Source organism: Nansenia antarctica, assembly GCF_963989245.1.
Source record: "Nansenia antarctica genome assembly, chromosome: 5".
In the NCBI taxonomy this organism is placed as follows: domain Eukaryota; kingdom Metazoa; phylum Chordata; class Actinopteri; order Argentiniformes; family Microstomatidae; genus Nansenia; species Nansenia antarctica.
The window spans coordinates 6,138,584-6,162,549 of NC_137690.1; the positions used below are offsets into that span (position 1 = coordinate 6,138,584).

At 44.6% G+C, this 23,966-nt stretch overlaps 1 protein-coding gene across 1 annotated transcript; it reads left to right on the forward strand.

Annotated features, from left to right (window-relative positions):
• The first annotated feature begins 260 nt into the window (after nt 1-260).
• snx2 (sorting nexin 2) lies at nt 261-22,563 on the forward strand. Its single transcript, XM_080530580.1, has 15 exons — nt 261-393; nt 3,627-3,744; nt 4,200-4,354; nt 4,636-4,708; nt 5,992-6,035; nt 6,511-6,652; nt 8,441-8,519; nt 10,301-10,376; nt 11,557-11,670; nt 12,938-13,031; nt 14,298-14,503; nt 15,434-15,577; nt 19,265-19,345; nt 20,422-20,493; nt 20,954-22,563. Exons 1-15 carry the CDS (start codon nt 268-270, stop codon nt 21,002-21,004), a joined length of 1,575 nt encoding a protein of 524 aa, XP_080386706.1. The 5' UTR covers nt 261-267; the 3' UTR covers nt 21,005-22,563.
• Nucleotides 22,564-23,966: the final 1,403 nt, after the last annotated feature.

Consider the following 23,966-nt stretch of genomic DNA (forward strand, 5'->3'; position numbering starts at 1 on the left):
TTTTGAGTATGCAGTGCGTTCACACTGTAGATTATGTGAAATTTGAGTATGCAAGAAATGTATACGGTACTAGATTTTCGGTCGGCTGGTATTGGCATACTTATTATGAATTTAGTAAGCAGTATGCAGTATATACTCATTGAGTATGCTACTATGCAGTATGCTAGTATGCCATTCCGAACACAGCCCTCCTGACTCCTGCGCTTCAGTCTCCTGTTTCCTCGCACGGTCGCTTCGCGGATATCAGAGTTGATCCGAAGAGGAAAGATGGCCGAGCCCGAGGACAGAGAGCCCCCTCCACTGTCCAGCCCAGAGGCAGGGGAACGACCCAGAGACTTCAGAGAGCTGGAGGATGGAGAGGACCTCTTTGTCAGCACGACCCAGACCCTGGAGGTAAGGGCCATGCGGGGGTCGACTCTCCCCAAAAAGAGGTCCAAACACCGGGGCGTGATGCTGTTCATTGACAGAGCAGGAGCCAAGTTGGGGAGTGCTGCTTGCCTTGTCAAAGCCTCCTTTCCTTATGTGATCTGGTGTCTTAAGATGTCTTAATTAACCAAAATAAGACATTTTGTCTGTCAAGATGTCTTAATTAAGTCGTCTTAAGACCTAACCTGAAGACATGCACTGACTCATGCACAGCAAGTTGCTGCTAGATGCATGATGACACTGTTACACTACGGGGATTGTATTGTAAGAGTGTTTTGGGATTAAAACTAATGCAACCCAATAGCCTCGATTGCGGTTCATTATCATTGTGAATACTCAATAATACACATTTCTGGCACAAGCTCACTGTCCTGATGGCCAAGTACGCAAACAGGGAGGGGATCGTTCGAGAGGATCGTTCTTGCGTCCGACCGACGCATACGACACTGAAAACCTTGTTTGCTCTCTAGGCGTTTGACTGTGTTCCGGGTTGTAAAGCCTTACAGTTCAGTCAGGTGATTCCCACAGGTGTGGCAGGTCAGGACACCAGACGAGTAGTTCATCATGCCCTATCCTGCAAAACTAGGAAACCCGTCTAGCTCGGGGGATTAACTCCCCAATGAGAAATTGAGCTCCCACCCATGCCTACTTTTCAATGGGCCATTCATTGGTGTGTAATGCACCAGAAAACATTGCACCCACTGCTGATAGAATTTGTTGTGTACACTACAGTGTCGAAGCAACTATCCCTTGTTGTCAGGTTCCTAGCAGGACAGTGGTCGGAGGGTAAGGTGAAGTTTAGTTGTCCTGCTAGATAGCAGCTGGACAGTTGAGGCCCTCATAGGCCTAGTGTGTTGAACGAGCCCTGGACATCTGCATTTGTAATCACACTGATATCCCTGTGTGACGTGTCCAGCTCATACACTCATAATGATTCGGCCATAATAACCGCACGGCTTTCAGGGACGTTCAAGTGGGTGGATGTAGGCTGTTAGCTATGGGATCAAAGGCTTGTTGACACAACTGGAGTTACACACACACACACACACACACACACACACACACACACACACACACACACACACACACACACCTCTCTCACAACTTGTAAGGAGGGAAGTTCTGTTGTGGCATAACACAGGCAGTTTCTGGGAAAACAGCTGTTACTTTTTAGGAAGTGTAGTCAAAGTAGTAGGCCTAGTTGAAATGTAGCACTCCAGTTCCTGATGTGGCATTCCAGTTAGTCACACACAGACACTGCCCTTGAGAGTTGTGAAGTGAACGTCGGGTGTGTTTATTACAGAGCCCCGTCCTTGAGAACATCCTATAAACAGATGAACGTCCTATAAACAAATGAACAACAGTAATCGTAAGCTGACCTCTCTCTGCATTTTTACAAGTGGAGTGGACCAAGGTTAAGTGCACTTTTTTTTTTATTGACCTTCCTCCTCCTCTGTCAGTCTGACACTGGCAGTCTATCTAACCTCACCTCCTTGGACAGGAAGTGGCAGGATCCTGGACAGGAAGTGGCAGGATCCTGGACAGGAAGTGGCAGGATCCTGCTCCAAGTTAAGTCAATAAAGCCACAAGATTTAGCCACATTTCCATTTCGCAATGAGACCTTTAGGCTAGGCTAGGCTACTTGCTGTTCAAATCAAATCCAGAGACAGGCCTATAGGCTGTGTTGAATCGGTCTGTTTTCAATCTGGGGGCCTATAGGCTAACACGTGTTTATTCAGAACCATTATTATTGTGACCCAACTTAGCCTGCTCCTCTACACTACTACTTGGCTTCGCAGTATTCCCTGTGGTAAAGTATGCCAGTTGAGCTCGGTGGAGGTGGAGAAATAGGAGGACGGATTCATTGTAATGGAATGGAATGGAATGGTGGAGTGGTGGTGTGTTTGGTACCGTTCCCCATTCCGTGCCATGCCTGACAATGAGGCCGTCCTCCGATTTCTACCTCCACCAGCCTCTCCTGACTCGTGTAGGCCTATAGTGACTGTAGTTCAATTGAGGTTGAGGCCCCGACTGTAGATGTTTCATTTGTCAGAGTTGAACTGGGATGGTGAAGTCAGCAGCAAACAGTTGTTGATGCCGAAGGAGAGTTTCCTGTGTGTTCTTCTCCCTTCCTGTGCTGAGTCGTGAGGGAGGAAACGTCCCATTATCACTCCTGCTTCCTCTCCTTTCCCCTTACCTCAACGCTTTTCTCCCACTCTTCCTCAATTTAAAAGAAAAAGAAAAACCCTCAGGGCTTGATAGTGGCAGTGAAGTGGTTGTTGGGTGTAAACAAGTGAGAAGTTCACACAGCTTTGTTTACCTTGACTGTGGGTCACAGACAGACAGACAGACAGACAGACAGTACTTTCAGTTTTTATCACTTTGGGTTTCACTTCTTCTATGGCGGACAGTAGCAGTTTAGTGCTTTGTGCTATTTCTTAGGTCACGTACACCTACGAACACCACATATTTGTTTAAAAGTGAAGTATTAAAAAAAAAAAAAAAAAAAAAAAAACATTCCTTTATATAATCACAAGGAAGTTGTGAGTTCCTGATTTCTTTCATATGTGATTTTTTTACATTTATCTAGCACTGCAGCATCTTCTTCCAGCTGCTCAGCATATTTCACTGGACGTTGACACAGTTTTCCTGCTGCTCTTGAAAGACAGGAAGCAGGCCAGATATCTGTGGTGTGATTGGGTCATCTTAGGACATGTGACGAAACCGTGATGCAATGGTTACTTATTGTCTACAGGCTGGCTAGTTTGTTTTCCAGCATTGGAAATGTCATATCAGTTATTTAGGCATATATACGTTAAATCTTACTTTGTTTCAAGTTTCAAGTTTTATTGTTACGTCATATTACACAAGTGTAAGAGAGTAGAATTCTTAGGCTTCGGGTTCCTGACAAGACAATAAGGCAATAGGCATAATTCAAGATAAAAACATGACAATAGTACAGGACATAAGTGACAAATAAGACAGGATACAATTAACAAACAATTTGCAGACAATAAGGCAATAGTCATATAAGCATAGGCATACAGTAATTCAAGATTCGGAATAATTCAGTTTTTGATTCATGTGTTTAACTGTACACGAATAGTGATTTGAATTCATGTTTTGGGGGCTTTCTCTATTTACTGAAAACAAACATATTTACATATTTATTGACAGGCTGTTGTTTGTTTGTTTTGCAGTCGGACCTGTCGTCTCCAGAGCCAGCCAGCATGCCTGCAGAGGACATCAGCACCAACTCCAACGGACCCAAGCAAACCGACATCCTGCTAGACGATGACACAGAGGATCTGTTTGCAGGTATTCGTCACTCAACCCGTGAACGTACCTATTGGAACAGATCTCCCAGCTGGGGGGTATTCCATCGACATCGCTAAAGGAAAATCCAGGCTTATTTTTGATAAGTCTTCGCGAGACATGTCAAAATAAACCTGGATTTTTTTCGACAAAGTCTCATGAGACATATCAAAATAAGCCTTTTCCTTTAGCGACATTGATGGAATACCCCCCTGGATCGATGGCCCTGGTGCTTACAGTGTTGTTCCACGGCCTAGTACCTTAATTGCATTGTAGTGGCGTGAGGAGCGGTCCCTACTGTATTCAACTTATTCAATAACAAAAACCACTCAACTCAACTAGGCTACTATGCAATTCTAATGCAATTACAATGGAGTTCATACAGTAAAGGTTTTACCTCACAGGTGTAAGAGGTGTGTTGACCATTGTGGTGTGCGTGTGTGTGTCCGTGTCCACAGAGGCCACAGAGGAGGTGTCTCTGGACAGTCCTGAACGGGAGCCCATCCTGTCGGACGGCCCCTCCCCCGCCATCACCCCGGTAACGCCCACCGCCATGCTGACGCCACGCCTCCCCCTGGGCAACGCCGACATGTTCGACACGTCCATGGATGAGGTAACACACACACACGTGCACGGACATGGACACACACACACACACGTGCACGGACATGGACACACACACACACACACACACGCATACACACACACACACACACACACACACACACACACACACACAGACACACAGACCATGTGATTGCTTTCCAATATGGCGGAAACAACAAAATATTTTAATCACACATGTACTTTTCAACACAAGTGCATACACACACACACACACACACACGTTCCTCATCATAAACATTTGGTTCGTGTTGTTGTGCTACCCTGCAGATTGAGGAGGAGGAGGAGGTGGGAGGTGACCACTTTGACATGCATATATCAGTGTCCGACCCAGAGAAAGTTGGTGAGTTAAAACCCCCCATGTTAACAACCGTGATACTGTATACCCCCCGTCTCTTCTTTGGTTAGGAAGTACTACAGTTCATGAACTATGCATAGTGCCTCTGCTGACAGAAATATGCTGATGGTACAAAAGCAAGGCTCTTGACCTGCTGACTTTCCCATTTCGGCCCCTTCCGTTTCAGAAGTATTTTTGAAAAAAAACAGAAAAAAACACAAGAATGGATCATTATTCTTTTTTGTTTTTTTTTCTGAGTGGGGCAGTCCCACTCATATTTTTCATTTTTATTGACAGTTTCAGTGAAGATTTAGACAGGAAGGATGGGTGAGAGAGAGAGGAGGGATGACATGCAGGATATGTCCCCGGCTGGAATCGAACCGGGGACCCTGCGGTTACATGGTCAGCTCTTAACCCGCTACGCCACCTAAGCGCCCCATCCATCATTATTTTGACCCAAGCCCGCTCCTCTAACACAACTTGGCTTCTCAGTACTCCCTGTGGTAAAGTATACCAGTTGAGGCTGGTGGAGGTAGAAATCGGAGGCCGGGGTTTGCATTCCATGCACGGAACGGAATGAGGAATGGTGTGTTTTTATATCCCGTTCCTCATTCTGTTCCATGCATCACAATGAGCCCGCCGTCCTCCGATTTCCACCTCCACCAGCCTCCCCTGCTGTCTACAGAGTGGCGTGGTGAAGCGTAGGAGTGTTACAGCGTTATGTACCAGGTGGTCAGAGGGTTGCTAACAGGTCATCACAGGGGAGAGGCTGCACCTTCGGAAATCAATAGACCTTTAGAAACAGGACCTGCTGTTAGGTTAGCTCTGACCTGCTGCTGACAGCACAGCTCCAGCTGCTGTATCCCCTGGTTACCAACTGTATTCCCTGGTTACCAACTGTTTACTGGATCTACTGTTTGAAGTAACGGTGTACAGTATGATCTCCCTGGGGCTTGTTCTCCCAGACCCAGATTAAACCTAATCCTAGTCTTTAAAAAAAAGCGTCTTTAATGGAGATTATCTATGGAAAATGGGATGTAGTCCAGGACTAGGCTTAATCTTGTGTTCGGGCGGGGGGGGACCCAGCCCTCTGTGTTTTATTCACTGCGATTGTGTTTTTTTTATTGATCGTATTTTCTGCTGTTATGCCAACTGTCCATAAACTCAGATGATGCATTTGTGTGAGCAATCCCCTGCCACAACACGACCTGTAGGAGGTATAGGGAGCTGGGCTGTAGTTGTGGGGGATTTCGGTCGACGTGTAATTATTGTTCTTTTTCTCTTTAAAGGCGACGGAATGAATGCGTACATGGCCTACAAAGTAACAACAAAAGTAAGGAAATGAATGTTCGACGTTTCTGTTTCGATATTCAATGAAAAGGGCTGCTCGATGGCTTTTTAAGAGCTGCGACAACAATTTGTGTTGCAAAACACTTTCCCAAGGAAGGTTTATCTGAAGTGGACAGGCAGACCCGAGGGAAACGTTGAAGCTATATTCTTCCTATTATGTATTCTCATGCAACGGTCCTTGAAATTATGTGATATTATATACACTATAAATCTGAAGATGGTTATGGTTATTATCTTTAGTGATTTTTATTACGGTGCTAATAGAGTTAGAATAGTGTGTGAGCCTGTAAATTCAAAGCTGTAGGACAGTTTTGGAATTAAAATGTAATCCCCCCCCTACCCCTGCCTTCCTTCTAATTCCTTCTATTTTCTTCCTTCTATTTTATTTTTCCATCTCCTCTGCTATTTTCTTCTTCTCCTTTCCTCTCCTCCTTTCCTCTCCTCCCCCGCTCTCCCAGACCTCCATGACGATCTTCAACAGGAAGGAGTTCTCCGTGAAGAGGAGGTTCAGTGACTTCCTGGGTCTTCACAGCAAACTAGGCTCCAAGTACCTGCACATAGGCTTCATAGTCCCGCCCGCCCCGGAGAAAAGCATTGTGGGTAGGTAAACACCTTCTGGATTGTGGCTTTAAAAAGTTAGATTATATTATATTTTTTTGTGACTTTAGTGACGCCTTTTATGGTAGCATCAAGGTGCTATAGTATGATAGTATATAGCGCAGAGTAGCTCCTTTTGTAATGTTTTGTATGACTGTAGTTGTGTAGTCAAGAGTAGTAAAAAGGGCAAGTGGATAACCATATTATGTGGTCTGCATTAGGTGTGTGTCGTGCAGTAGGGCTGCACGATTTGGGGGAAAAAATCGAATTGCGATTATTTGGACAGATATCGCGATTGCGATTAATTTGCGATTATAATTTTTTTAAATAGCAAAAAAAAAAAGAAAAAAAAAGAAAAAGGGGAGTGTTTGTAAAGTGTGGCCATATCTCCGGCTAGGAAGGTCGTATCAACGTGCTGTTTGTTTGTACGTCTTCAGGGGACTTAGAGGCTCCCTCCTCTAGCACCCCCACAGCCCGAGCTACGAGTGAAAGAACTAAACTTACATTGGGTTGCTTTAAAGTTGGGTTGCTTTAAAATCAAGCTTCAGATTAAAACATGTGATGGAGCATTACTAACCTGACTCAGGTGGTTTGTTTCACACAACCATCTAGGAAAGCTTAATTGGAAGCTGTTTGGAAAAGGGCAGGTACTTTCAAAAAATACTTGGCAGGTGATTGGATGAATCTGTCTATCACCTATTTTCAGAGAGCATTACCACATGATACCATCAAACTATTAACTGCTCTAATTCTAATGCAAGGATGAGAACTTAAAAGATATGAATTGTATATATGATAACCTCATCTCATCTAGACAGGTGGCTACTTTCTAAGATGATCCAGCTATTAAAATGATCATTTGGGGATACACTGTGACTATAACTGAAAGGACCACATCTAGATGACTCGGTCAACAGTCGAACTGATGAATGATAGAATGGTGGTCTCTGACTATGGAGCACAGACACACGTCACCTTGATTTAGGAATCTGTGACATACTTCAGCCCAAGGCTAGGCTAGGCTAACCTCTGCGTCTTTAAAGCCAGCTGGTATGAACGAATGGTATGAGGTTATGCATACAGGACACATTCATGTTTGACAACAGAACAGTTAACTTCCATGTATCCATAAGCCTGCTATACTATATAAACACCAACCCGCAGGTTGCTGAGACTGTCAACTCTGTGTCTGTACTTTAACGCCGGGTTAGCATGAGTAGCTAAGCTAAGCTACCGTCTCGAAGACTACAAGTTAGCTAAGCTAAGTTTAAGGCTGGACTAACAGCACCGACATGCACTTGGCTGGTACAGTTAGTATAGTGAAATTGTACACTTACCTGTCGCAATTATAACATACTAACGTTTATCATACGTCCAGTAAGCCATGTGGTGTCTAATTGTCTCCGTTACGTTAGCCCAAAGTCTCATAATAATTGGACTGACTGTCGTGACACAACCTATGCCTGCGTTCGTAAATTCGCTCTGAGAGCGCCGGGTTCAAAGTCATAAAGAGACCAAGTAATTTGATTGGACAAGAGGCATTCCATGAGTGCTGATCAAATTTCCAAAAGAGGTTTTAATCTCAATGTGACTTCCTGGTTAAAAAAAAAAAAAAAAAAAAAAAAAAAATCGCAGGCTTTGCGATTAGCTAATCGCATCATTTCAAATCGCGATTTCGATTTAAAATCGATTAATCGTGCAGCCCTATCGTGCAGGCTTGTAGCAGTTAACAGGGTCATCTCTCTGTGTGTGTGTGTGTGTGTGTGTGTGTGTGTGTCTCTCTGTCCCCAGGCATGACCAAGGTCAAAGTAGGGAAGGAGGATCTGTCGTCCGCAGAGTTTGTGGAGAAGAGAAGATCCGCTTTGGAAAGGTACAGAAGTCGACCTCTGAAAATCAATATTCCATAACGCCTCTTCAACATTAGACAATTACACAACCGATCATCTGTCTTGTCATGTGGAACAACTCCTGTGTTGTTTAATTAGTTTACATGATCGTTATGACGTGCACATGCATACATATGTGCTCCTCTGTGGCTCAGTTGGTAGAGCATGGTGCCGACAACGCTTAGTTCCTGGGTTCGATTCCCGCTGGGACCATATATATATACTACTACTACTACTACTAATAATAATATCTTAGATTTATATAGCACCTTTCTCAAACCCAAGGACGCTTAACTGAAAAATGTATGCACTCACTCACTGCAATGTAAGTCGCTTTGGATAAAAGCGTCAGCTAAATGGCATATATTCTATTCTATTCCATATTGTACACGTCTGTTTGCAGCGAGCAGCGATTCCTCCGGTGCTCAGGCTTGTTAGATGGGGATCTTGTCAGACCAGACAGCTCTCATGTCTTACAGTAAACTTTTACCTGAAACCCCCCCAGTCTAAAGAGCATCCTTGTTCTGCTCTTTTGTGGCCGAAAGGTTAACCAGAAATATTAGGTAAATAATTATCACAGCCGCTCCAGGGCTCCTCTGCTGTCAACGTCAACACGCACGTGCACACACACACACACGCACACACCCTGCCTGCCTGCCTGCCTGCCTGTCTGTCTCCTTGTCTCCCTGTCTTCCTCCCTCCCTGCCTGTCTTCCTCCCTCCCTGCCTGTCTCCCTCCCTGCCTGCCTGCCTGCCTGCCTGCCTGCCTGCCTGCCTGTCTCCCTCCTTCCCTGTCTCCCTCCCTCCATCCCTGCCTGTCTCCCTCCCTGCCTGTCTCCCTGCCTGTCTCCCTCCCTCCCTGCCTGACTGCCTGTCTCCCTCCCTACCTGCCTGCCTGTCTGCCTCGTTGCTGGTTTTGCCTGTTCTGATGAAGGGAATAAAGATGAACGTTAAGTGAGCCGCGGCTGACATTTCTCTGCCCTTTTTATCAGCCGGTTGATTGACATGAAGGTCAGTGTTTACGAGGGCGCAGGATGTCAGCTCCCAGACCTCATAGGGAAAGAACTGGATCCTGATGGCTACCACTGTTCATTTACTCTCACTCTGATTAGTAACGCCGGGTTTAATGCAAACGCCTGTGCAGGGGTGTATCGTGAATCAATCAATCAAACTTTATTTATATAGCAAAAGTCAGGCGTTGAATGTAACTCCAAGTGCTGAACATAAAAATAATAGTGAATAAAATACAATACAATAAAACAAGAGGTAGGAGATAAAATAAATATAAATACAACACAATAAAAACAGGAATAAAACAAGAAATAGGAGTAAAAGTGCAAGTTGAGATGAACACTAGATAAAAGCCAGGCTAAAAAAAGGCGTGTTTTAAGCTTTCTTTTAAAGATATCCACAACTCTGACCCCTAGAGCAACCAAGAGACCAGTACCAGTCAGAGGACCCGAGGGATCTAGTGGGTACATATCGTAAAACCATGTCAGACATGTAGTCGGGAGCAAGAATCACAATGTGAATCACAAATGGGTTGTTTGACGTTGTTTAGACGTGTATGTTTTGTGTTTTATTTTCCCCCCTCACAAACCCTTACTTCTGTATTGATTATGGCTCACCTGGTTATGATATATAATGATAACTCTTCCCCAGGTTGTTGCTGTAAAAGCGAACATGTTCCCCCGTCGATTTACGTGGTAAAATAAGGGATAAATACAATTAAAATAGATTATACTGTATGTGACTTTTCTCCACAGGTATCTGATGAGGACAGTGAAACACCCCCTCCTGCTGAAGGACAACGATGTCTTGCAGTTCCTAGAGAGTACAGAGGTACACACACACACACACACACACACACACACACACACACACACACACACACACACCTACTTCGTCTAACCAATTGAAAATGGCAGAAATTTACAGAAGTTCATTTAATATGTTTAATAATTTAATTTAATTAAAAAAAGAAAAAAGAAAGTTAATGAATGTTTTCCTATTAGTTGATTCATCTACTGATTATTCTAATTTGGAAAATTGACTCAAAGTGGTGCCTAAACAATGAGTGGGGAGTAAAATATACTTAATTAAGTATATTTATTTATATACTTAATTACTTAATTAACAATGAAAGAAAAGTGAGAATTGCTCTTCCCATTCCCTGTATAAGGACAAGAGGGAGCATATTGCATGAATAGAGCTTCCTTGATACAACTCTCTTGTGTACTTGGCTACATGTCACTCACTCTAGCTATAATTTCGTGTCCTTGGTCTGATTTATAGAAATCAGATTAATAATAATAATAATAATAATAATAAAAATAGTTGGAATCTAATGCATTAATCAATGAATCTGTACAGCTCTAGTTAAAGTGTCCTTTATTAACAAAAAAAATATGTTTACAAGTGATAATCATCGTCTTATAAATACTTAGGTGGTATACCAATAACAGACATCGAGGTCGGGGTCAATTTGATGTAAAAAAGCTTCTCATTTTCAGTTTATTGAGGAATAAGTGAATGCCCTATCTGCGGCCATTAAATTGTAATTTCAATTTACTTCCTGAATTGAAATTCAACTGACCAACCCCAACCCCTCGACAGACATGTCAGCGGTATGAAACTGCCCGGTCGTGTCACCCCCTAACAAATCCATACGTTCCGACTTCCTGCTAAATAACGCTCTTCATCCCGGGCTAATGGAATGCAACGCTCCCCAACACCCCAGGATAAATGGTCCGGAGGAATTGAAAGCTATTTTTGCTTCTTTTCTCTTTTCGTTCGCCCCCTTCTGTTCATCCCCCCCCTCACCCCCCCCCGCCTCGCCTCCCTCCTTTTCCCTGGGAGAGTTTTCCCAGTGAATGCATTAGATGAGATGCGGCAGCATTGAAATGTATGGGAGTGGAGAAAACCCCACGCTGCCTCCCAGCCCCAGCGCTCCCAGCGGGACAGGGCCGGAGCGGCGGCCTGTTAACCGGTTTGTTTGCCCTTATTTGTCATTTTCTCCCAGCTGCCTCGCGCGGTTAGCACCCAGGCCCTGAGCGGAGCCGGAATATTGAGGATGGTAAACAAAGCGGCAGAAGCTGTCAACAAGATGACAATCAAGATGAATGAATCGGATGCGGTGAGGACTGATTTCTGGACTTGAATAATGAGACGAATTAATGAGCCTCTCAGCTTGAATCCTAAGGTTGTGCGGTAGAGGGGAGGCGGAGGGAGGGAGGGAGGGAGGAAGGGAGGGAGGGAGGAGAGGAAAGGGGAGGGGGGAAGTGGGGAGGAGAAAAAGGTAAATGAGAGGGAGGAGGGAGGGTGGAGGAAAGAGAGAGGAGAGGAGGGTGAAGGTAGAGGGGAGAGGAGAGAGAAGAGAGAAAGAGAAGGGAGTCACAGGCAGTCTATTACGTGTGTTTAGTGTATAATATATCCAGCTAAAAGCATTTCGTGGAAATGTTTATATCACTTTAAGGCATTTTGTTTATGGAGAGCTAGTTTGCCAGGCCTGTTTTTCACCATAAGTCGGTCGAATGTAAAACAAAGCTGGAGGCATTCCGTTAGTTACTAATTAGTTATTATTACGTTATGTTCGATGTACAGTCCTTTTGAAGTCTGTGGAAAAAACGTCATTTTCTGCTTGACGGTATTATTTTAAACGTGTGATTCAGCATGTGATGTGACTGAGGTAGTGTGTTTTGTCTTGTGAAGTGTACCAGTGGTTTGCTGTGACTGAGGTAGCATAATCGTTAGCTTCATAGCATAATTGCCTAAGTCATGCTTCACTTGTGGTCAGCCGAGCCATCTTTGTATATAATGTCAAAAATACCTATGTCAAAGAGATGACTTGGGCAGATAGTGATTTTCGAATGTAACAAGCATTCTGATAGGCTGATGGCAATAATGGCACAGTGAATCAGCAGTGTTAGGAGAGTAGAGTTAGGCAGATATCTCAATTTGGCCAAAATATGACTATCTAGCAATTATGCTATGAGGCTAACGATATGTTGTCTTGAGTGTGTGTACCAGTGACTTGTACCAGTGGTTTGCTGTGACTGAGGTAGCATAAATGTTGTCCTGTGAAGTGAACCAACGACGTGTTGTGAGTAGGGTAGTATGTTTTGTTATGTGTGTTGAACCAATGAGGTTGTTGTGACTGAGGTTGTTGTGACTGAGGTTGTTGTGACTGAGGTTGTTGTGACTGAGGTTGTTGTGACTGAGGTTGTTGTGACTGAGGTTGTTGTGACTGAGGTTGTTGTGACTGAGGTTGTTGTGACTGAGGTTGTTGTGACTGAGGTTGTTGTGACTGAGGTTGTTGTGACTGAGGTTGTGACTGAGGTTGTTGTGACTGAGGTTGTTGTGACTGAGGTTTTTGTGACTGAGGTTGTCTGTTCTGTGTTCAGTGGTTCGAGGAGAAGCAGCAGCAGTTTGAGAACCTCGACCTGCAGCTGAGGAAGCTGCACGCCAGCGTGGAGTCTCTGGTCTGCCACAGGAAAGGTAACAACACCTCTATACTCTTACTGTGTACCTGGGGAGGCTGGTGTGGAGGTAGAAATCGGAGGATTGTAATGAGGAATGGTGTGATACCGTTCCGTATTCCGTTCCATGCATTACAATGAGCCCGTTATCTGATTTCTACCTTCACTGACGTATACTACACTATAATCTATACTGTCGGCGGTACAGCTGTGCTATCCAGTGTGGAGTCTCTGGTCTGCCACTCATGAGTCCTAAATGAGTCCTGTCTCTATATGAGGCATGTGGAATCGAGAACCGGTTCCAGTTAATTAATTAATTAATTTTGCCATTTAGCAGACGCTTTTAATCCAAAGCGATTTACAATTACGAATTACAGGGACATTCCCCCTGGAGTAACTGAGGGCTAAGTGCCTTACTCAAGGGCACACTAGTAGTGGTGTGGTTTCAGGCGGGATTTGAACTCACAACCTTCCGATCACAAGTCCAACTCACTATCCACTAGAGACTAGACCACCACTACCCCCTGAGAACCGGTTCCAAACTGTTCGATGCATCGGACTCGTACGCCTCCGAGGTTATCGATTCCTCTTATTGATGCGCTTTTTTTTTTGCGCATGCGCTGACAGTTGTGCAAAAACAGATTTCAGAGCTCTCTATGACGTAGAGACCAGAGCAGCAGATATCCAGAGCGTATTTACGAACGCACCCTAAGAAACCCTAAACGAAAGCCAATACTGTACGAATATTCTCCCATTTCATCCATTTTAGATGATGACAGACAGACTGTTGCTACAGATAGCTCTGTGGCTACATCTTAAGTTATATCCTTTTAAGAAAAGGACCATCTAATTTATTATATATATATATATTAATGTATGTTCAGATATTCTACACTGTGTTTAGAGACTTCAGATAATAAAACAGCTGCATTGATGCTGTGTAGTACTTTTTTTCCACACAGATAATTGATCAGGAGTCGATAAGAGAATCGAAACGATAAGCAGAATCGATAATGGAGTCGCTATTAATAACATCTTATCAATTCCCGTCCCTACTCTGTACCCAGGGTACAATAATGAATGAATGGTCTTTATTGTCATTGCTACAGTACAGGTACCAAACAACAAAATTTAGGAATAACATACTCTGAGTGTACCACTCACCCACTTTCTCTGTCTCTCTCCCTCCCCCTCCCCCCCTCCCTCCCTCCCTCTCCCCTTCCCCTCTCCCCCCCCCACCTCCCCCCCCCCCCATCCTCTCTCTCCCTCCCTCCTCCCCTCCCAGAGCTCTCAGTGAACACGGCGTCCTTCGCCAAGTCGGCGGCCATGTTGGGGAACTCGGAGGACCACACGGCGTTGTCCCGGGCGCTGTCCCAGCTGGCGGAGGTGGAGGAGAAGATCGACCAGCTGCACCAGGACCAGGCCTACGCAGACTTCTACCTGTTCTCAGAGCTGCTGGGGGACTACGTCCGCCTCATCACCGCCGTCAAGGTAACTAAATAGACTGACTTATCGTGACGTTAGAATTATAAGGTTCTATCACACACTTTTGTAAAAATTTAGTTTTTTACATAATCTGATCCATTAGGTGTTAATTAATGCCTGTTTTTTTTTTGTTTTGTAATTCATAAAATACTAAGGTTCCATCTCACAAAACATAATGGAATGTAAAAACTTTGACGCTCAATATCTCTGAACTACCCTAAACGGAGATAGAACCTTATAATTCTAAGCTCACGTTATACTGACTTATATAGCGCTTTCATTCCAAAGGCGCTTTACAACGGCCTCTCATTCACCCATTCACACGCACATTCACACACCTGTGGCGGCAATCTACCGTGCAATGCGCCGGCCCCGCTCGTTGGGAGCAATTTGGGGTTCAGTGTCTTGCCCAAGGACACCTCGATATGTGGCCAGCCGGGCTCGAACCGCCGAGCTACCTCTCTACCGCCCCCAACTGGTGCTCTGGTAGGATGGTGCTAGCCTGCTGAGCTAAAGGGCACCGCCGGGGCGTTAGTTCGGAGGGCTAGCCGAAGTCGTACAGTGTCAGTTAAGCTAAGGGGGAACCCACCCAAACCAACTCTGTTACCCCCCCCCCCCCCCCGTTATAAAGGCCTCTGTTCATGCATTGTTAGCGTAAGTGTGGTTTCCAATATAATTCCACCAAAAGTTCAAATCATTTGAACTGTGTGCTTAGCCCATGCTAGTGTACGTCCCTGTAGGACAGGTTTGACCTTTAACCCCATGTATGTTTCTATAAGGTGTCTTTAACCCCTAAGCCCACGTATGTTCCTGTCCAATAGGATCAGTTTGACCTCTCACCCCATGTACGTTCCTGTCCTCTGGCGTGTGTTTGACCACTAAGCACATTGTAGGTTGTTTGACCTCTAACCCCACGTATGTTGCGTGTTCCTCCAGGGCGTGTTCGACCACAGGATGAAGACCTGGTCCAAGTGGCAGGACACGCAGCTGCTGCTGCAGAAGAAGAGAGAGGCGGAGGCCAAGCTGCAGTTCGCCAACAAGCCTGACAAGCTGCAGCAGGCTAAGGACGAGATCAAAGAGGTAGGAGGAGGAGGGGGAGGAGGAGGAGGAGGAGGAGGAGGAGGAGGGGGAGGAGGAGGAGGAGGAGGAGGAGGAGGGGGGGGGAGGAGGGCGGAGGAGGAGGAGGAGGAGGAGGGGGAGGAGGAGGAGGAGGAGGAGGAGGAGGGGGAGGGGGAGGAGGAGGGGGAGGGGGAGGAGGAGGAGGGGGAGGAGGAGGGGGAGGAGGAGGGGGAGGAGGGGGGGGAGGAGGGGGAGGGGGAGGAGGAGGGGGAGGAGAAGGAGGAGGAGGAGGAGGGGGAGGAGGAGGAGGAGGAGGGGGAGGAGGAGGAGGAGGAGTAGGCCTCACAGACTAGACACGAACAGCGCTGGCTAACTAGACAGAAATTATACCTAATTCTGGAGGTAGAAATCGGAGGACAGGCTCATTGTGATGCATGGAATTGGAATGCATTACAATGAGCCCGGCCTCCATTTTCTACCTCCTCCAGCCTCCCCTGGTGTAATCCAGGTCTGGGACCCCCCCACCCCCCAGAAGTTGAGATCTTGACTCTAGTAAGGTGGACATTAGAAGAAGCAGAAGAATGTTTTATTTGCCTTGTAATCATCTTGTCAGTCAATTGTTGGAATTTTGTATTTTTTGCTCTAAGCACAGGGTCAGCCATAGTCCGCGCCCCTGGAGCAATTAGGGGTTAGGTGCCTTGCTCAAGGGCACATGCAGCTCCCTCGAATCGAACCAGCGAGCTTACGATTGCCAGCCGGCCTCTCTAACCTCTAGACTACCGCCACTCCTACGTTAAAGTGACATTATTAAGTTGTCTGTGTTAAATACTTTTGTTAAATTCAAAACAGCGCACTCACACATCAGAGCTTGTCTTTGTCGCAGGTGTCGCAAGGTAACAGTCGACTGAAACGACATGAAAGGAAAGAGAAACCCGCACACTGCTCCCGCCACTACCGCCGGTCTTTATACACCAGCTCTGCGTGTCGGCCTCTGAGCTCTGAGCTCTGACGAAGGCCCGAGGTCGATACGCAAAAGCTTAAATAAAGAGTGGTGATGATACGAGCTAGGGAGCAGTGTGTGGGTTTCTCTTCCCTTTCAACCTTGACTACGTTCACACACACACACACACACACACACACACACACACACACACACACACACACACACACAGACGGTTTGTCTGCTATACTCCGGCAGAGAGGGAAGGACTCAGAGCGTCAGCTGTATCTCATTTGACACGGCAGACGAGATCAGAGCCCTCTGTAATGAAGAGTGGCGCCAATGGAGGGGTCCATTTTCTACTGGCCCCACGCCAAGAACGTTCCGTTGCATTATAGCAACATAATGGGCATGTTGCCAGGCAACTGGTTGTTAGTCCAATAAAAATCTGTTAGTCCAATTAGGGTAAAATTAGGAAGTTTAACCGGGAGGTCATATGGAACTATTATTGAACATCATCGCCATCACTCTTGTTATTTACCGGACTAGACTAGAGAGTTGTTGTTGCACATTCTCATAAGTAGCCTCTAATTCATGTCCTCCAAGGGGAGGCTGGTGGAGGTTGAAATCGGAGGATGGGCTCATTTGTAATGAGCGGAATCGTATCAAAGACACATTTGATACCGTTCCTTTCCATTCCATTCCATGCATTACAATGAAGCCCGTCCTCCGATTTCTACCTCCACCAGCCTCCCACCTGCATTAGAGTTGTTGCATGTTCTCACAACAAACCTCATTTGTGTCCTCCCGATTGGGTGTTAAACTTGAGGGTGGAATATGTTTGGCAGTAGTCGGCGCTCTCCTAGACGTAGCTTAGCAATGCTTAGTCTGTTTATTGTTTCGCTAACATCTTTTGTCTTTGTTGTTTGCTGGTGATCTCATCTTTCAACCTGACCCTCTTTTTGGCAGTTTGCTTATTTGGAAAATGTATTATACTAATCTTGTTAGATGCAATCATCATATTTTCCATTGCTTATAATAATGCCCTCAAAACATCACATCCACTAAAAGGTATTTCTTCATCAAACGTCGTTACCATAGTTTCATAAGTGTTCCTCTTTCATTAAACTCCCTCCCTCCCTCTCTCCCCATCTCCTTCTGCCCTGCTCCCTCCCTCCCTCCCTCCCTCTCTCTCTCTCTCTCTCTCTCTCTCTCTCTCTCTCTCTCTCTCTCTCTCTCTCTCTCTCTCTCTCCATACTGTACGTGTGTTCTATCATCATCATTGGCTATGACATCATGAAGTGAAAAAAATAAAAATAAAAGATGTTTTCCCTGATTCCCTAATTCTAGACTTACAATTCAGACTCAAGTCATTTAGTTTTGATGAAGCAGATCTAAGCAATACTTTGCTTAGAAAGTTTGATACTGAAATCTAACAAATGCTGGAACCACACTGCCCCCTCTGGTCAGTGATGGGTACCGCAGACAACTTCCCACTATGATGGGTCATCAACGGTAGTATAATATAATATATCACATGTTTAATAACAATACCATGTTACTGGTGATATTCCTAAGTAGAATATTCTTTAATACGTTTTCCACTCATGGACATGAAAATGCTAACTGTTGAAGATGGTGGGTGGGGGGTGGGTTTACTTCCTGAAACCTCCGTAGCACTAAGATTATCTCTCCTTACGTTACCTACAATGTTAGTGCTACAAAGCTATTCTGGGAGCTCACTGAAGACTGTGTTAGATTCTAGCTGCTTGACTGTGTGTCTGGGTCCATTCACTCTGCCCCTCAGGGGAACCCTACACTCCCTCTTTATTACTTTGAGCACAGAGCATTTTCAGCCTCTATAATTTCTGCATTTCCCTTTTGCCATGCCCTCCAACCAGGAGATAGAGGAGGTAGGACCCTGAGCGACGCTTCTTTCTTTCTTCCCTTCCATCATTCTGAGTTCTTTCTGTTGCATCACACAGCTGCACCCAATCAGGTGCCCTGTCTGTGTCACATGGCTAAGATGTCTGTCAAAAGAGCCTTTCACCATTGGAACTTTTACAGTATGATATCAATGGACAAATGAGCGATTCAAATGAGCGATTCTTCGCTTTGTTCACAAATGATAGTGTTGAATATATATATATTTAGATATAATATTTTACAAATGTGATTGGCCTGATCTAAAGAAATTGAACCATTGTACTGTGTCCATGTGACTCTTAACATACATATACAAACACAAGGTTGTTTGTATTTGTAAGAGTAAAAACTGTCTTGCATTAATTTCCTAATTCAAACCATTGTTTGTTTTTTATTCTTGTTAATTAAATGCGTCACCATTTTTAATATGCTAATTTAGCATTATCCAGTGTACACTTTACCCATCGGTCCTCTTGAGAATGTTAATATCCTCATTTCAATCTCAATTCATTTTCTAAGTCATAACTGACTAGTATAGTGCTATTCATAGTACAGTAACTAACCAGTAACAGAATATTTACAGGTTACATAATTACAGTAAAGTTTAGTCCTGTAGTGTGTAGACATGTAGCAGGGGAGGCTGGTGGAGGTGGAAATCGGAGGACGGGTGCAGTGTAATGCATGGAACCAAAATGAGGAATGGTCTCAAACATGTGTATGTGTTTGTGTTCTAGTGAGCCTGTACTCCGATTTCTACCTCCACCAGCCTCCCCTGGCAGGTACTGGTTTGTGTGTGCAGAGAACTTCCTCAGCTGAGAGAACTTGTCATTTTGTCTCTTCAGTTGGAGGCGAAAGTCCAGCTAGGAGAGAAAGACTTTGAGCAGATCTCAAAAACCATCCGGAAAGAACTGAGCAGATTTGAGGTACGTATGGTAGACACGTCCATGAAGATGAAGATGAAGATGAAGAGGTTTTACAGCAGTGGAGCCGCAATGACTGTCAAACACCCTCTGTGTATTTATATGTATATGTTACGGTACATGTGGGAATACGGTACATGTGGGAAAACTAGGGTTAGGGTTAGGTGCTACGTCCACTTGGTACATGCTGGCATGTCTAACCCTAACCCTAATCCTAATCCTAATCCTAACCCTAACCCTAACCCTAACCCTACCCCTACCCCTACCCCTAACCCTAGTTTTCCCACGTGTACCGTATTCCCACATGTACCATAACATATTATATATATATATACCCTAGTTGACTGTCTGTGCAGTATAGTACAGTGGATTGTGTACATAGCCTCTATTGATGTAAACCAGCTCCTTATCTTCTTGTGATTTTATGCATCTATGCTTTTTCCAAAATGTGTTTCTTTTTCCTTTCTTAAACACCAGGGGAGCCTCCCCTCCTAAATTTCGTTGTTTGGTACCTGTACTGTAACAATGACAAATAAAGTCTATCTATCTATCTATCTATTATACATGTATGTTTATAGATACATATTACGTTGGTAGTAGTGATTGAATGAAAGTCAAAGAATACCATGACAACGAAATTGTCTGGGGACAAATAGCAGTTTTGTTTTGTAAATTTAGCAATTTTTGTAAAAAAAAACAAAAAACATTTGCGTGATAAGATATTTTTATTTGAGACATACAGTATGGATACAAAGTAACGTGGCAAACGTATCTTAATATATAAAGCTAATATAGCTGCAAATATTTTTATCTTAAAATAAAATAATCTTCTAACCTGCGCAGTTTCCACACTGTTTCTGGGATGATGGGGACACTAGTCAATTGTAATACGGTGGAATAAAATCTGACAGAGGAATATGACCATTTTCATGTCAATTTTGAAGCGCTGAATGTTTGTTTGGGTGTGTGTCATGAGGAGGAGTAACATATGGGAGTGTTAAACTTCTGAAATAATTATAATCTAATTACTTTCTCGTTCATTCTGTCTAAGTTGTGTGGCTATGTTTCTCTGTTCACAGAAAGAGCGGGTGAAGGACTTCAAACAAGTCATTATCAAATACCTGGAGTCGCTGGTTCAGACACAACAACAGGTTCGGTCATCTAGGACGTCTTAGGCCGGTTTCACAGACAAGGCTTAAGTCTAATCCTAGACTAAAAAACATCTTCAATGGAGATTTTACATTGAAAGTGTGATTTAGCCCAGGACTAGGCTTAAGCCTCTTCTGTGAAACCGGCCCCTTGTCTGTGTTATGGACTTATATTGTTATTAATGTGAGGAGACCAGAGTGTCATTAATGTGTCGTTTAATAATTAGTGATTGACCTTACTTGCTGAAATATAGATTTATTAACTGGGAAATGTGCGCTTTAATATCACTGAAAATTTGTTAATTTGAATGTGTCAGTAGCATAAATCATTAATGATAACAGACACAATTAAGCATTCATTCGGTCATTAAATCATTAATTAATTCCGTCATTAAGTCATTAATTAATTCATGAAGTCATTCAGTTATTCATTTGTAACTGTCGTCTGTCTTCTGTTCCACAGTTGATAAAATATTGGGAGGCGTTCTTACCAGAAGCCAAAGCTATTGCATAACGGACGTCCCGTGACGACCCATACCCGCACCCCCCCAGTCCGTCTGTCCGTCCACCCCCCCCCCCCCCCCCCCCCCCCCCTCCCCTCCTGCACCTCAGTCTGATGATCACACTCTCTTTTGTTTACGTCCAAATCACACACCTTGGACAGGATGCACGCGCGGAGGAGAAAACTAAATCAACTTTGACTTGCAAATGAAACCACTGTTAATCTCACCTGTTAGCTCACCTGGCTGCACCCCCCCCCCCCTCTGCCTTGTCAGCGTCTCTCCAATGAGACGCCCGTCCTTTTCTTGCGGGGGGGGTCACACTGTGCTTGAACCCCTACGCTATCCTTATGAAGCGTTATGCAGTGTCATGTACAGTAGCCTTTCTAAACATTTTTATGAAGCCTTAGGACTGGTTCACATCGCGGATGTCAACCTCAGCAGCGCGTGTGTGCGTTTCATTTCGGCGCCCATGTTAACGGGTTAGAGCAGCCACACAGCACGCGTGAGACGCACTGACTGCCGCGACACGCCATCTAGAGATTCAGACTCTCGCCTATTTTCTTCTTCCGCGTGCCGCGCGCGCAAAAAGGCAAAACTCAATGTACAAAGACAGGGCTGGCAGTAGCAGCTCCGCAGTCAGAGCCGCAGCAGAAACGCAGCCAGTATGGAAGGCGCGAGCGTGAGAGCCGCCCGCAGTTCCGCCACGCACACACGCTGCTGAGGTACGGCTTTCTGGTGTGAACCACGTGTTATAGATGCAGACTCATACAGAGAATTATGAAACTGAAAGGCTAACGTAAAAAAAAAAAAAGACAAATTGTGAATGTATAAATGTTCCGGAAGCCTCTTGCACCTTCTTCCTTACATAGCATACCGCTTCATAAAGCTCTGGTGCTACGATGCATCTATGCGGTCCTATGACTATGTTATAAGGCTTTATAACGCTTCATAAGGGTGTGCTACATGTAATGTGCCCCCCCCCCCCATTGTCTGTAGTGATTTGCCCCAGGACTGTGAGAAGGGACTCAGGCCAGAATTCAATCAATTGTTGATATGGCGTCTCCAGGATAACGCAAAAAAACATGGTTCTTCTTGCATGTCGAGCCTGAATGTGTGGCTTCATGTCCTTAACCATACCATACCTACAGTGTCAAACTGGAACAATGTTAACTGCTTTTTGTCAAAATAAAAATGTAACATGCTCTCGTACGTACCACACAACAGGAATCATAGTTTTAGAGTTATCCTGAAGATTAGCATTTTTCAGGATATCTGGATTGGGTTGAGTTGGGTTGGTCTTTGTCCCTGTTTTCAATCAAACACTACTACTCAAGTCTTAATTTCCAGTATGATTTTTTGTAATGTTTATTTTGCCACCTGATGTGCAATGATTGAAGATTTTGAGTTTGATTGATTGACTGACTGATTGATTTGTTTTATTGTCTCGTTTTAAAGCCTTCGTGTCTAAATAAGATTTTTTTTAACTGTAATCTTTTGTTTTGACTTTACATTCCTTTGCCGCAAACGTTTGAGTACTTTAATTCTACAATAAAGGAATGTATCTCAGTAATGGATGCAATGTTGTTGTTTTTTTGGTCAGGTCTTATAGAGAGGGAGAGGGAGAGGGAGAGAGAGAGGGAGAGGGAGAGGGAGAGAGAGAGAGAGAGAGAGAGAGAGAGAGAGAGAGAGAGAGAGAGAGAGAGAGAGAGAGAGAGAGAGAGAGAGAGAGAGAGAGAGAGAGAGAGAGAGAGAGAGAGAGAGAGAGAGAGAGAGAGAGAGAGAGAGAGAGAGAGAGAGAGAGAGAGAGAGAGAGAGAGAGAGAGAGAGAAGGATAAGAAGAGGTTGAGGAGAGAGAGAGAGAGAGAATCTTCTCTTCACTTGACTGACAGGCCATGGGTGTAATTGACTTATCAGCGACAGCATCAATTCACTATGTAAACAACACTACCGTATCTTAGCGGAGGACAGTTTCCTCAGAGAATTCATATGTCAGTCGTTCACATGACATAATGCTGAATAAAACACTTGTACTGTACCAGGGGAGGCTGGTGGAGGTAGAAATCAGAGGACGGGGCTCATTGTAATGTATAGAATGAGGAATGGTATCAAACACATTCTGTTCCATGGAACCCGTCATCCGATTTCTACCTCCATCATGAGCCTCCCCATGTACTCTCTTCACGTCATTGGTGGAACTAGTTGTTTTAGCTGTCGTACCAAACAAGCGGCGTGGCCAAGCTTACAACTCGGTTCTGATTGGCCGTCGTCAAAGGTCTCCTGAGATATCTGCGACGCGATTGGACTGTTCCTCGGAATCCAGCGACTCCGAATCACCCTCACCTCTCTGTCTCGTCCTGTCAAGCGTTCACAACTCTGCATGCATATACATCTCCTGAACGCTGTCAAAAAGTCCACCGCGCAGCGCTTTGCATTGAGGCTGTCACCCCTATTGACAAGCTGTCATATTTAGTCACTGCTTAGGTTCTGTCTGTGAAGAGGAAATTCATATCTGGGTCTTATTATGAGAGACAGGCAGTGTGTGTCCCCCACCGTGGGGCTGGGGTGTGAGGGGGTTGTGTCACTGCTGATAGCCCTCAACGCAACGCTCTAACAGGGAATCACCACGTCGGGTTTTATACTGTTCGAAAACAGGTGTTTCCCATAGAAACCCATTTTACTAGCCTTAGATGTTAATGTGATAGAAGGCAGGAGAGTGTTAGTCAAAAGGGACGAGTAGAAAGAAGCCGGTTGAGTCAGAGGATGCACTCAAGAAAAACTCCAGTTGTTCTCTGTGTTTTAACACATACAGTTCCTTAGGAGAGTATTCGGACGCCTTCAGTTTTTCCACAATGTGTTGTGTTATAAACACAATTTAAAATTGATTCAATTAAAAGGATGTGCCATCAATCCACATATAATAGGCCTACCCCAGAATGACAAAGCAACATATATATTTTTAAATGTATGTAAAAT